This window comes from Schistocerca cancellata, chromosome 1 (assembly GCF_023864275.1).
Source record: "Schistocerca cancellata isolate TAMUIC-IGC-003103 chromosome 1, iqSchCanc2.1, whole genome shotgun sequence".
Classification (NCBI taxonomy): domain Eukaryota; kingdom Metazoa; phylum Arthropoda; class Insecta; order Orthoptera; family Acrididae; genus Schistocerca; species Schistocerca cancellata.
In genome coordinates, this window is record NC_064626.1 from 1,138,175,452 (window position 1) to 1,138,190,955 (window position 15,504).

The following is a 15,504-nucleotide window of genomic DNA, read 5'->3' on the forward strand; positions in this document are numbered from 1 at the left end:
GGTCCAGCACACAGTTTTAATCTGCCAGGAAGTTTCATATCAGTGCACACTCTGCTGCAGCGTAAAAATCTCATTCTGGAAACCTTCCCCAGGCTGTGGCTAAGCCATGTTTCCACAATATCCTTTCTTTGAGGAGTGCTAGTTCTGAAAGGTTCGTAGAAGAGCTTCTGTGAAGTTTGGAAGGTAAGAGTTGAGGTACTGGCAGAATTGAAACTGTGAGGGCCAGATGTGAGTTGTGCTTGTGTAGCTCAGTTGGTAGAGCGCTTGCCCGTGAAAGGCGAAGGTCCCGAGTTTGAGTCTTGGCCGGCACACAGTTTTAATCTGCCAGGAAGTTTCATATCAGTGCACACTGTGCTGCAGAGTGAAAATCTCTTTCTGAACAAGCTGTCTGTCCGTGTAAATGTCCACTGACAAAATGTGGCCAAGAAACTGCTGAACCAACCAGCTGCTGAGCACACTGCCCAACACGACATCCTTCATTTCAATGACTGCTTCACAGCCTGTGCCATCTGGATCCTTCCCACCAACACTAGCTTTTATGAAATGTGCAGATGGGAACTCTCCATCAATGTATAAGGGTCATCCACAAAGTAAGTTCTGTTTCTATTTCTATCCATGACAGTGCTACAATCGGAGTTCCGAGCATGCATGACAGTTACTCTAACTCAAGGAGAAGACATGTACACCATGTCTGCTGCTGACATGTGCTTTGTAGTGCTTCTTTAAAATGTCAGCTGTAATTGAAAATGCCGCCACGTGTGAAATCAGATCTGTGATTCGTTTTCTAAATGAAAAGAAAGTTAAACCAAAAGAAATTCATCGGCAAATCTGAGAGGTTTATGGACAAATGCTATGAGTGATTCAATGGTTACAAGATGGATCAGACTGTTCAATGAAAGACATGATCAAGTGCACGATGAAGAACAAAGTGGACGCCTTTTTATGGTTACTGATGAACTGGTTCACACAATTGAAGAGAAGATTAAGCACAACCATAAGTTTACACATAGTGCCCTTGCTATGGAAGTTCTGCAAATCTCACAATCACTAATTCATGAAATTGTTACTGAAAAAGTGAAATTTTGAAAACTTTGCTCACATTGGGTACCCAAAATTCTTACTGAACAATACAAAAAACAATGGCTGGGCAGTGCCTTTCAGTTTTTGACACTCTACAATGAAGAAGGCGATGATTTTCTTTCTCGGATAGTCACGGGGGATGAAACTTGGGTATCGTACGACACCCCTGAAACAAAACGTCAAACAATGGGATGGAGGCACACTTCATCCCCGACAAAGGTTAAGCCTAAGCAAATCCTGACACCACGAAAAGTCATGTGCACCAATTTTTGGGACAGAAAAGGCATTTTGCTGATTGATTTCTTACCACGAGGCGAAACAATCAACGCACATGGTTACTGCCAGACCATTAAGAAATTGCAATGCGCAATACAGAACAAGCACTGAGGATTACTGTCAAAAGGTGTTGTTTGTTTCCATGATAATGCCCGACCTCACACGGTGAATGTGACCAAACAATTCTTACGGGAATTTCAGTGGGACACGTTTGATCATCCTCCGTACAGCCTGGACCTCGCTCCTAGCAAATTTCTTCTCTTCTTAGACCTAAAATCTGTCCTTGGTGGTCAACACTTCAATGATGATGATGAGCTGAAAGAACATGTTACCACATAGTTGAATACACCTTCTATGAAGAAGGCATACAAAAACTTGTGTACGCTATGACAAGTGCCTACAAAATTTCTGAAGCTATGTAGAAAAGTAGTTTAACAGTAATAGATTTTTGTACAATAAATATTTTATCTGTATCTGTACTCTTTTGTTTTATATAACCAAATGGAACTTACTTTGTGGACGAACCTTGTATCCTACATACCCGTAACCCTCGTACCTCAACTTTTGTTAGTATTTTTCCACTGCCCCCCCCCTTCCCCCCTCCCTCTTTCTAACTTCCTGAGAGCACCTAGCTGCTCCACCTTCTCCCCACCTCATGCCTGTATGCTCCCACAAGCAGCAGTTTACGATCCCACCCCATCCCTGTCTGAGCCTTCTCCTTATCCCCAACACCCAGTTGCTTCTCCCATCATGCACTGCACCCAGTTGCTTCTCCCATCATGCACTGCTGCTCATGGTCTCGCCTTGGCAGCCAGAGACTGTGGGCAGGTGTGTGTGTGTGTGAGTTGCATTTTCATTTTCATTAGTGTATGTTATCACGTAACTAATGAGGAGGTATTGAATAGGATTGGGGAGAAGAGAAGTTTGTGGCACAACTTGACTAGAAGAACGGATCGGTTGGTAGGACATGTTTTGAGGCATCAAGGGATCACAAATTCAGCATTGGAGGGCAGCGTGGAGGGTAAAAATCGTAGAGGGAGACCAAGAGATCAATACACTAAGCAGATTCAGAAGGATGTAGGTTGCGGTAGGTACTGGGAGATGAAGAGGCTTGCACAGGATAGAGTAGCATGGAGAGCTGCATCAAACCAGTCTCAGGACTGAAGACCACAACAACAACAACAATGTTATCTATTCTGATGAAGGTCTGTTAGGCCAAAAGTTTTGTTTGACAGTCTTTCTGTTGTGCCTATCTGTGACTAGTATCTCTGCTATGTGGTGAGTAGCAACTATTTTCTTCATAAGAAAATACATTATATCTAACTGCTTGCTCACAATTAGAAAAAAATAGGACATGGGCAGGAGTCAACGGGGTTTTTGAAGAATAGTGTTTCACTGCTGTAAGGTAATAGAAATGAGGGAGATCAGAATATCAGGAGGTACCACTGCAGCATTAAAGATCTATGGCTTTCTACATCTGCCACATAGAAAAATTCTTGTTATCCATACTCCTCACAACAAGTGGGTCCCTCTTAATCTGGGATCTGAGTGACTTGCATCTACTTTCCAACCTTCCAAAAAATCCGTGTGCTTTTTCCAACCAGAAGAAGTAACTAACAGTCCTGGAAACTGGGAACAGTTCCCTGCACTTTCAAATGCGTGTATTGTCTGCACTGAAATTTTGCCAGTCATTCTGTCTTCTTGTAATTTTACATTTTTTGCAAGGGAATTCCCTCTTTGGTAATATCAGCTTCAAACACACATTGAAATCTTTGCTTGACAGCTCCTTCTACTTCAAAGAAAGATTTTTCTGTGTGTAATAATATAATATAATATAATATAGTGTGTGTGTGTGTGTGTGTGTGTGTGTGTGTGTGTGTGTGTGTGTGGGAGGGGGAGGGGGGGCGTGTGTGTGTGTGTGTGTGTGTGTGTGTGTGTGTGTGTGTGTGTGTGTGAGGAGGATGAGGAGGAGGGAGACTGAACATATGTAGGCACACATCATGGGGAAAACTTCATGAGATTGCAATTGTGTCCATGGAACAAGTAAATAACTAACTAACCAGCATCACACAGTTGAAAGAAAAAAACAAAAAACGACAGTCTAGTAAAAAAGTTGAGCTTTTATGTCAGCATATATGAAAAGTTGTAGAATCCATACCAGGATATTTGCAAAGTTTCGTTGATGGTATTTATATGATAAATATACAAATTAGATGCAGACACTAACATAAAGTGCACCTAATAAAAATCACGAGCTGATAATAAATTCACAGAGGCAAATAACGGAGAACTGAACACTTCTTATGCAAACCATTACAAGCTTTCTTGATTTAGCTAGGAAGTAGACCTGTTGCACTGGCGTGTATACAACTATAATATCAGGGAAGCTTTTGCAAAGAGAAACAAAAGACATGAATGCCAAGCTTGAACATAACAAATTACAAAAACAGACGATAAGGCAACACGAAGTAATCAGGAAACAGTAGAGTACCATAAAATCTACTTCTTTCTTACACGTTAGTATCTAATTGGTCACAGTTCACTGATATCTGACACAACAGGATGAACTCTTATAACAGGGGTTTGATTTGATTTGAACATGACTAATTCAGTATGTTCACTATGATTAATTCAGAACATTTACTTAGCTTACTTACCTTGACTAGAACAGGGTAGACATATCTGCTGTTCAGAATGAGGTTGTTGTTTGCTAATTCTTGTATAACTCTGCTCTTTCCTACAGATGTAACACCGTGCTGTTATTAAGTCCAGTGGACAACCTGTTGATGGACATTTCTCTTCACATAACTTCTCACAAAAAAAACATACATACTAAGTCCTCATATTTTTAATGAAAACTTCTGAAAGGATTAGTGCAACAGATCAGTCTAAGAGTTACAACACTGTCTTGGGGGATTACTTCAAGCAAATAGATGTCTGTAACATGTAAAATGTGTCATGGAACATGCCACTGAACCTTTATAATGTATTTTAAGTGAGCAGTATTGATAACCTCTTGAGGAACACTTGTGTGAGTTTGTTATTATTTCTCTTTTACAGTTCCCATTAACCTTCCACTGCATTATGCAGGATAGCTTTGTGCAATTCCCTATTTAACAAACATTTATTTGTGTAATTGTGGTTTATTCATCTCATGACATACATTTGCAATCCATTTGGTTTTTGTACAGGAAAAAGAAATCAAATACATATTTCATAACTGACTATTTTAAGTATTACTTTGCCAAGAAATAGCAAGCATCAATTCTTTAAGCCTTTTCATTCTGGCAACAAAATATGAAAGCACATGCCTGTTAATGCGTAAAACTGGTGTAGCACTATCCAACCCATTTTTCAAACTACAAACAATAGACAAAACTGACGGCATCAGGCATTAGTACACAGAAATCAAACTGACATAAAGTATTAATAACCACAATAATAATACTAAAAAAAAAAAAAAATTACAGATTGAAGCACCCAGAACCACTCAGCCACTGCGGCCAGCTCACTGAAGTTCAACTTTCTGCCACTAACTATAAAGTCGTAGAACACGACAATGGGAATGTTACCATCATTTATAATATGAGGCTAAAATACAGACTCACATCTTAGGAGCAAGAAATCTGAATATTAAAAAGGATTACGAAAATCTTACAATATAATTTAGTAAGAATTCAATATGACACTGTTTTTAAAATAAGCCCTTCATTTGCACTGAGTTGAGATAGACAAACTGCTCAGTAAGACAATGCCCTGAAACAAAATAGTGAAACTCAGGTGCTTCTTTCAAGGTTCACATTACCAGTACAATACTAGTGTCTCATTACTTTGCAAATAGAGCAATTGTTTTCCCATAATGCTTATTTACCACCAGTCAACTGGATTTAAAAAAATATTAATAGACAACTTTCATTCACATGTTACTGAAGACAGTTATATGAATTCCATAAATTTACTACGTTCAGTTGTCCGCACGTTCCACAGACCACAATTGCAACCTCTCCCTCCGATATAGGATGATTATAGTACACGTTCCAGAATGAAGTTTCACCTTTCAGCGAAGTATACACTGATGTCAATCTTCCTGACAAATTAAAACTGTGTGCCAAACCAGGACTTGAACCTTATTATACACATCCTCAGTGAAAATATGGCAACCTGTTGACCACTTACACGACTGACTTAAGGCATTCTTTTTCCCTACCACATGCACCACCTCACATGACCCTTTGGACCTTGTCACAGTGGGATGGTTTGTGTGCCTCAATGATACAAACACCCATTCCCATAACTACGACCACATTGGAGGGGTATCTGCAGAGAGACCAGACAAACGTGATTCTGGATGAGGGGCAGTAGTATCTTCAATAGTAGCAGGGGCAACAGTCAGAACAACCCACTCATCTTGGCTCATAACACCAGATAAGGTGGCCTTGCTATGTCACTGTTGTGAATGGCCGAGCCTGAGGGGAAACTGCAACCGTTATATATCTCAAAGACTTGTAGCCCTACTGTACAACTTCGTCTTTGGTAAAATATTCCAGAGTAATATAATTTCACTTTTTGCTCTCTGGGCAAGAACTACTCAGAAGAAAGTCATCATCAGGAAAAACAAAACTTGCATGCTACAGATGGGAACATGGAATGTTAGATCACCTGGGGGCTAGATTAGAAAGCTTAAACAGAGAAATGAATAGGCTGAAGTCAGATAAAGGGGGAATTAATGAAATGTAGTGGCAGGAAGAACATGCCTTCTGATCAATTGAATACAGGGTTATCAACAAAAAAACAAATATGGATAATAATAATGAATAAGAAAATAAAAGTGTGCATGAGTGGCTATGAACAGTGTAGTGAACACATTATTGTAGACATGGAGGATTTACAGTTAAACCCCAGGCTTACTGTCCTAAATTTTACATTTATTTTTATTGATCCCAACAGAAGTCCTATTCATTCAATACACTGCTTTCCCATTCTTACCAATTCCATGGTACAACATTTCCCACATTTTAAGTTTTCTTTGATGTTATTGCGACCTTCAACATTGATTTTCATGCAGATTTTTGCAAAACATGCATCATATTCCTGCTTGAAGTCAGCCTTGGAACAATGCAGAAAAATCAGCATTAGCACAGTAAGTAAGGTTTCCAGTGTTGGCGTGTTGGGTCACAGCCACCTGTATTATAGGTTCACAGTGTTTGGAAGGATGGGTACATATGCCTTAATAATAATCACAATCTGATGATAGCAACTCTAGTAGCAACTTTCCTATTGTTAATTGCACTGTATTATAACAGTGTTGATATAATTGCACAGGCATTTATACAAATAAACAGCAGTTTTGACGACAGTCCTCACTATAATGGGCTCTCACAAACTGCTGTTACTTCCACGTGAAATATGCTAATTCGTACTAGGCCTGCAGCAGTCTTAGTTTGGTACGACCTGATGTCAGACGTATTTCTGTCCTCTTTCTCACCTAAGACATCCCTGAACCAAGTGACCTCCTTGTTGGCAACAAGCTGTAGATTTCAAGCCTATTGTTCTCTGTTTATGAAGACTGCCAACTTTAGTGTTTCAACCAATACTGTGTTACAAGTTGTGTTTACCGTAATTTTATAATGATTATCAATAATAAGTCTCACATTAGAATAGAAATATCTTTTTAATGTGGTTTCACAAAAGAGTTTTGCTTCCATGTGTTACTTACACCATTGGACATGATCAGAACGAAGAGGGAAAACTGCACACACTTTTGTATGTGTCAGCATTCAGCCACTGTCTTCATGATCATTACAAAGACAGGAGCTGAGAGCTGACACAAACAAGTGCACGCTTCCTTCTTCATTCAGATCATGTCTAACGGTGTAAATAACACACAGAAGCAAAAGTCTTTTGTGAAACCACATTAAAAAGACAGTCACGTTCTAACGTGAGACTTATTATTGATGATTATTATCAAATTACGGTAAACAAAACTTGTAACACAACATTGATTAAAACAATACGGTTGGCAGTCTTCGTAAAGAAAGAACAAAAGGCAGAAAATCCATGGCTTGCTGTGTTTCCTATGCTTTCCTGAATTTTACACATTCCTGCAGAATGAAAAGTGAAGTCGGTGTAGCATTCAGGAGATATATATTTTTTCTTAGGCTAACTAGCTAATTAAGAGAACATTACGGATCAATTAATCACAATAGCATGCAAATAAAACCCAAACTCAGTGTAGCAATAAATGTTAATACAGTTTTTATTCATCAAAATGCTCAAGTGAGATGGGCAATAAATCATACCCAAAAATCTGTAAATAATATAAATGAATTTGGCATATTGTAACACGAAAGAGAAAACAGTATGTACGTGCCAGTAGTATGATGTATTTATATGTATATTTCATTAACAATAAGAGTAACAACTGCACTATTGTGAGTTTGCCAGAAACAGATTGGTGCCTGTATAATGGATGTGGCAGTACCACCCAGTTGTATGCACTCAATAAGGTAGGACCTGTGATAGCCAGCAGAAGCTTGCTTACATGTGGCCTAACTGGTGATATTCAAAGTGATTATTCCACAGAATACAACAAGTGGCCAGGAATTTAAATCATTTTTCAAAGAAAAACAGCAATGAGTAACTCACTCACCACGTAGGAGATATGCTGAAACACTAGATCAACAATTTATGGACTTGTGAATGCTGAACTGTCAATAACAAGAAAGCCTATTATCTGTCATTACACTTCCAGTTTGTACAAACATGTAAATTGTACACACTCTAGGTTGAAGACAATTTTTCTCCACAAGCCCTGTCCTGCCGGCATTTTTAATTTTCCTGAAAGAACAAAACAGTTTTCACACAGTGTGACAGAAGCATGGCCACCCCCTATACACATGTGGAGCCATTGAACTATAAATGCTCTTACACACTTTCTTTAGCTCAGATCATCAAACAAGAGGAAAGGATACACAAATTCTACACACTAAACTAATGTCACCTTGCTTTCAGCCGTTAGAATTTTTTTATGATTGAAATTTTGGCACAAAGCCATTTTATAAGATTTTGAATTTAGGTTTTCATTAGGCACAGACAAGTTGCATGTGGGACTGGAATTTGATAGTGGGGGGGGGAGACAGAGAAACAGTAGGAGAACAAGGCCTGGGGGAAAGTACTGAAAGGGAAAGGACTGAAAGGGAAAGCAGCCTGGTAGAATTTTGCATAGAGTACACTTTAACCATTGCTAATACTCGATTTAGGAATAACGAAAATGATCGTATATGTGGAACGTACTGTATCCCTCAGCACGAAAGTATCAATATTGATAATGTCTGTGAGCTACAGCAGTCTAGGATCCATGCCTGATTCTCCGAGGAGACACAAGAAGCGAGTGCATCAGCTATGCTCCCTCCTAGAAGTGGAGTATAAAGCCAACTGCATGACACGCCAAAGTCTGTAAGCTCTGTATGATGTTGTATCGTTTTGCCTGTTATTTTGGTTTTCCTTGTTGTTTACTGTTGGAACTCTGTTCTGGCCCTGACACAGTTTGCCTGGAGAGGTCAGTGTCCACCATTCCACTGCTCACTGCTCTCACTCAGGAATACCAAATTTTCAGTGCGCGTTCTAGTGTGCTCTTAAAATGGCGATGAGTAACTTACTCACCATGTAAGAGATGTGCTGAAACACTAGATCAACAATTTATGGACTTGTGAAAGCACAGTTAACCTTAAAACAGAACCCAAATGTCAAAAAGCCTCATTACTGTCTTCAAGCAGTCACTTACATTGTGTAGTTCACACAGAGTGACCATTTGTCGAACCTAGTGGTCTTCTGTTTGAAGAATGGTGTTCATCTGACCAACAATTCTCTCAGTAAACCCTCAATGGGGGGTTGCAAGACTCAAATTTAATCAACATGCAAAAATGTTTGGTCAGTCTCCCACAGAGTGGGCGTCAGATTTGCAACCATTCTCAGGACATTAACTTTTTGCAGATCTTGCAAAACATCATATGCCAAGTCACTAATTGGAGATGTACTTGTCAGACTAGTTCCCAAACGAGAGTGTGGGGCTAAAGGCATTGGGATTGGTAGACCCAATCGTTAACTATATTCTTAAAGTTATTCAGGAATTTGAAATAACGTTCTTGGCATGGCGTGCGTTTCGCGACGAGCTAGGAGTAGCATACAAGACAGTAAGTCAAGGTTGTAACCCATATGTATCTGACGATACTTTCCTGTCTTGATTTCATGACTCATCACTGCTTGCCAGCACAGCAATAATGAGCAATAAAACAGTTAGATCAGTAATGAGAAAAACTGGCCCCCATCATCGATAGACTCTAAGGAAAGTAAACTTAGAGGACAACGTCAATCTCATTCAACTTATGTGGCAGCAGATAGAAGCCACCCTCCACATTGTTGCTGTCAACCGAAGCCAGTAGTTTAGAGTCCCAGAAATCGTGTCCAGATCACCATCACAGGTACGCTAGGTGTCAGTGCACCTATTGTGATGTGGTATGCCGCAACTGCCAGAAAGAAGGGCATATAGGCAGCGTTAGTGCGCACTATCGAGTCACTCGGCTGTAGCCTGGTCCTAGTACCACACTGGTATCCACATAAACTGACAGAACTGCAGCCTTTCGATGATCACCTCAATCAACAACACCGCAGTTTCAGGCTGACACCGGTGCTGGTGTGTATCGACTGGAGACTTACCTCCACTCAGGTTCACCACCCCTACACGAGCCACAGCTGCAAGTAATGAACTATAGCCATCAAAATATACCGTTAAAAGGCTAGCTGTCTCTATCACCTAAGAATGAAAATATTGTTTGACATACAAAATTTTTAATAGTTACTTCACTACTGGCTACTAACATATTGGGATTGGATGTAGTTTCTTTGTTTGGATTTTACATGGATAAGTAGGTCAATCTAATGTCAACCTCCATACAATTTAAGACCTGGATAAATTATGTGAGAAATTTTCTGGTCCTTTATTCAGATGAGCTAAGGCTTCTGTATTGCACTATCTCTTAAATTAGGGATGGTTTTAGTTGTGCCAGTCAACTACCAGATGCAATGTGCAGCATAGTTAAACAGCAGCTTGACTGTTTTGTAGTTATCACAGTCATCTTGCCCATTTTCGCTAGCTGATGAGCAATTCCAATGGTTTTCATTAAGAAACCAAATGGTTTTTTATGTATTTTTGACAATTTTACGGCAACTATTAATGCCCAGCCTAATATACAAATCTAAACCATTTTGAAACCAGAGGAACTATTGGCTACATTAGCAGGAGGTCAGTTCTTCACTAAAACTGACTCAACACCATGCGTGGTGCATTAAAGGACTAAAAGTGTCGGCCTATGGAGGTTGAAATGGTTCCATGATGACAAGTTTTCATTTGGTGTGGCTAGCACCTTCATTATATTTCAATGATACTTAGAGCAGCTCATCTTGAGCATATCTTACTGTGGAAACTACCTGAACAAATTATCGTAGCAGGACCAATGAGGAGGGAACATCTAGCAAACCTGCAAGCCCCATTAGAGAGACTGAAATCAAGTGGTCTGCACTGCCAGCTGCACAAATGTACTTTTTCTTCCTACCTTCACAGTATTCCAAGCAGAAATGGATTGAAACCTATGGGCAAGCATATTGATGCCATACTTCACCTTCCTACCTCTAGAAATCTAAAGGAGCTACGTTCTTCCAGGGGGAAAATTAACTATTATGTCAAGCTTTCTTGGACCTGTTGCACTAAGGGAAGGATGGTGTACAGTGCACAAAGGCTTTTAAGGGCACTGAGACAGTCTGAGCAGATGACACAACTGAAAACACTGTGTCCCTGGATGTAACCCATGGCCTGATACAGGGTGAAGAGCTCTGCTGTAAATACTGAGCAGTGTGCGGGAAGCCGATACTGAAAAATTTTGGCGCCAACGACACAGGCACACCACCACCATGAGAGCCATCAGTGTACACAAAGGTACTATTGCGAAATTACATGTCAAGGCCATGAAACTGAAGGTGATACAGCAAGGCTGGTGTAGTGTCCTTAGGAAGCGAATGAAGGCCAAGGTGAACATGGTCCACCACACGAAGCCAAGGTGGTGAAGGGTTCAAACCCACCAGGAAAATTGCAGAGAGCGTGAAGTTAAAATCGTCGTAACTGCCGCCTGCTTCACGTCTGCTGTGCAGCGAGCTACCTTAATTTAAGTATTAACTGTATTTTTCTTACTTGTCACTTCTTCTTCCGTGTGTATTTGCTTTTAGGAAGCTTTAATTTTCGAGTGCTCTTAATAGTGTTCCATAGATTTCGTGTTTGTTTTGAATACAGTCAGAGAGAGTCCCTTTAGTCAGCCATATTCAGTGTCAGTGTCGTCGTAACTGCCGCCTGCTTCACGTCTGCTGTGCAGCGAGCTACCTTAATTTAAGTATTAACTGTATTTTTCTTACTTGTCACTTCTTCTTCCGTGTGTATTTGCTTTTAGGAAGCTTTAATTTTCGAGTGCTCTTAATAGTGTTCCATAGATTTCGTGTTTGTTTTGAATACAGTCAGAGAGAGTCCCTTTAGTCAGCCATATTCAGTGTCAGTGTCGTCGTAACTGCCGCCTGCTTCACGTCTGCTGTGCAGCGAGCTACCTTAATTTAAGTATTAACTGTATTTTTCTTACTTGTCACTTCTTCTTCCGTGTGTATTTGCTTTTAGGAAGCTTTAATTTTCGAGTGCTCTTAATAGTGTTCCATAGATTTCGTGTTTGTTTTGAATACAGTAAGAGAGTCCCTGTAGTCAACCATAGTGCCAGTAGTGCTAGAGTTTGTTTTCAATACAGTCCAGAGACAGGTAGTGCTATTTTCATTGTTTTCTACAAGAAGTGGCTAGCAACCACAGTTTAGTGAATAAGCAGCCGCCTTTAGTGAATTAGCAGTCTAGTTAAAGGTTGATTAACTCTCTTCAGTAAATTGTTTCCTTAGGATGGATAGGATGTGTGACTGCTGTGTACGGACGCAGGAGGAGCTGGCCACTGTTCGCGAACAGCTGAGCGTGTTGATGGCCGCGGTCAGCCGTCTTCAGGCTGCTGCCTCGGAGTGTAGCGGCAGTGGGGAGTCTGGTGCGTCGCAAGGTACACCCCAGGTGTTACATGCTTCACCCACTGTCCCTGCTGTCGAGACATCTTCGCGGGTACCGGGCGCGGTTGGGCCACCCTCTCCCCAAGGGGAGTGGCGGGTTCAGCGGCGTTCGCGGCGCACGAGGCGGAAGGTCAATGTGGAGGCTGGCCGTGTGGCATCGCCCGCTCTGCCTGTGAGGGGACATGTGGCTGCTCCTTCAGCAAGGTCCGAGCAGGCACACGGGGGGAGGGGTTTATTAGTTATTGGGAGCTCCAACGTTAGGCGGGTGATGGAGCCCCTTAGGGAAATAGCGAGAAGGTCGGGGAAGAAGGCCAGTGTTCACTCTGTCTGCTTGCCGGGGGGTCTCATCCGAGATGTGGAGGAGGCCCTACCGGCGGCGATAGAGAGCACTGGGTGCACCCGACTGCAAATTGTTGCTCATGTCGGCACCAATGACTCCTGCCGTCTGGGTTCAGAGGTCATCCTCAGTTCGTACAGGCGGTTGGCGGAATTGGTGAAGGCGGAAAGCCTCGCTCGTGGGGTGGAATCAGAGCTAACTATTTGTAGTATCGTTCCCAGAACCGATCGCGGTCCTCTGGTTTGGAGCCGAGTGGAAGGCTTAAACCAGAGGCTCAGACGATTCTGCGGAGATCTGGGGTGCAAATTTCTCGACCTCCGCTATCGGGTGGAGAAATGTAGGGTCCCCCTGAATAGGTCAGGCGTGCACTACACGCCGGAAGCGGCTACAAGGGTAGCGGAGTACGTGTGGAGTGCACATGGGGGTTTTTTAGGTTAGAGAATCCCCTCCCTAGGCCCGACAAGACGCCTCCTGAGACGCGGAAAGATAGGAGTAGGCAAAATGCAACAGGGAATAACAATATTAATGTGCTAATAGTAAACTGCAGGAGCGTCTATAGAAAGGTCCCAGAACTGCTCTCATTAATAAACGATCACAACGCCCATATAGTACTAGGGACAGAAAGTTGGCTGAAACCAGACGTAAACAGTAACGAAATCCTAAACTCAGATTGGAATGTATACCGCAGAGACAGGCTGAACAGTGAAGGGGGAGGTGTGTTTATAGCGGTAAGAAGTGCAATAGTATCGAAGGAAATTGACGGAGATCCGAAATGTGAAATGATTTGGGTGAAGGTCGCGGTTAAAGCAGGCTCAGACATGGTAATTGGATGTCTCTATAGGCCCCCTGGCTCAGCAGCTGTTGTGGCTGAGCACCTGAAGGATAATTTGGAAAATATTTCGAGTAGATTTCCCCACCATGTTATAGTTCTGGGGGGAGATTTTAATTTGCCGGATATAGACTGGGAGACTCAGACGTTCATAACGGGTGGCAGGGACAAAGAATCCAGTGAAATTTTTTTAAGTGCTTTATCTGAAAACTACCTTGAGCAGTTAAACAGAGAACCGACTCGTGGCGATAACATATTAGACCTTCTGGTGACAAACAGACCCGAACTATTTGAAAAAGTTAACGCAGAACAGGGAATCAGTGATCATAAAGCGGTTACGGCATCGATGATTTCAGCCGTAAATAGGAATAATAAAAAGGGTAGGAAGATTTTTCTGTTTAGAAAAAGTGACAAAAAGCAGATTTCAGAGTACCTGTTGGCTCAACACAAAAGTTTTGTCTCTAGTACTGATAGTGTTGAGGATCAGTGGACAAAGTTCAAAACCATCGTACAATATGCGTTAGATGAGTATGTGCCAAGCAAGATCGTACGAGATGGAAAAGAGCCACCGTGGTACAACAACCGAGTTAGAAAACTGCTGCGGAAGCAAAGGGAACTTCACAGCAAACATAAACATAGCCAAAGCCTTGCAGACAAACAAAAATTACGCGAAGCGAAATGTAGTGTGAAGAGAGCTATGCGAGAGGCGTTCAATGAATTCGAAAGTAAAGTTCTATGTACTGACTTGGCAGAAAATCCTAAGAAATTTTGGTCTTATGTCAAAGCGGTAGGTGGATCAAAGAAAATGTCCAGACACTCTGTGACCAAAATGGTACTGAAACAGAGGATGACAGACTAAAGGCCGAAATACTAAATGTCTTTTTCCAAAGTTGTTTCACAGAGGAAGATTGCACTGTAGTTCCTTCTCTAGATTGTCGCACAGATGACAAAATGATAGATATCGAAATAGACGACAGAGGGATAGAGAAACAATTAAAATCGCTCAAAAGAGGAAAGGCCTCTGGACCTGATGGGATACCAGTTCAATTTTACACAGAGTACGCGAAGGAACTTGCCCCCCTTCTTGCAGCGGTGTACCGTAGGTCTCTAGAAGAGCGTAGCGTTCCAAAGGATTGGAAAAGGGCACAGGTCATCCCCGTTTTCAAGAAGGGACGTCGAACAGATGTGCAGAACTATAGACCTATATCTGTAACGTCGATCAGTTGTAGAATTTTGGAACACGTATTGTGTTCGAGTATAATGACTTTTCTGGAGACTAGAAATCTACTCTGTAGGAATCAGCATGGGTTTCGAAAAAGACGGTCATGTGAAACCCAGCTCGCGCTATTCGTCCACGAGACTCAGAGGGCCATAGACACGGGTTCACAGGTAGATGCCGTGTTTCTTGACTTCCGCAAGGCGTTCGATACAGTTCCCCACAGTCGTTTAATGAACAAAGTAAGAGCATATGGACTATGAGACCAATTGTGTGATTGGATTGAGGAGTTCCTAGATAACAGGACGCAGCATGTTATTCTCAATGGAGAGAAGTCTTCCGAAGTAAGAGTAATTTCAGGTGTGCCGCAGGGGAGTGTCATAGGACCGTTGCTATTCACAATATACATAAATGACCTGGTGGATGACATCGGAAGTTCACTGAGGCTTTTTGCAGATGATGCTGTGGTGTATCGAGAGGTTGTAACAATGGAAAATTGTACTGAAATGCAGGAGGATCTGCAGCGAATTGACGCATGGTGCAGGGAATGGCAACTGAATCTCAATGTAGACAAGTGTAATGTGCTGCGAATACACAGAAAGATAGATACTTTATCATTTAGCTACAAAA

General features: G+C 41.6%; 1 protein-coding gene across 2 annotated transcripts in view; it reads right to left on the reverse strand.

Moving 5' to 3' along the window:
• Nucleotides 1-15,504, reverse strand: part of LOC126092799 (uncharacterized) — a 211,449-nt gene that overhangs the window by 37,994 nt on the left and 157,951 nt on the right. Inside the window, exon 10 of one of the 2 annotated variants that reach the window (XM_049908530.1) lies at nt 4,014-4,136. The exons of the other annotated variant lie outside the window; for it this stretch is intronic. Within the exon in view, the coding sequence (XP_049764487.1) occupies nt 4,014-4,136 (123 nt within the window). The remainder of the gene's footprint in view (nt 1-4,013; nt 4,137-15,504) is intronic. 2 annotated transcript variants of the gene reach the window in all.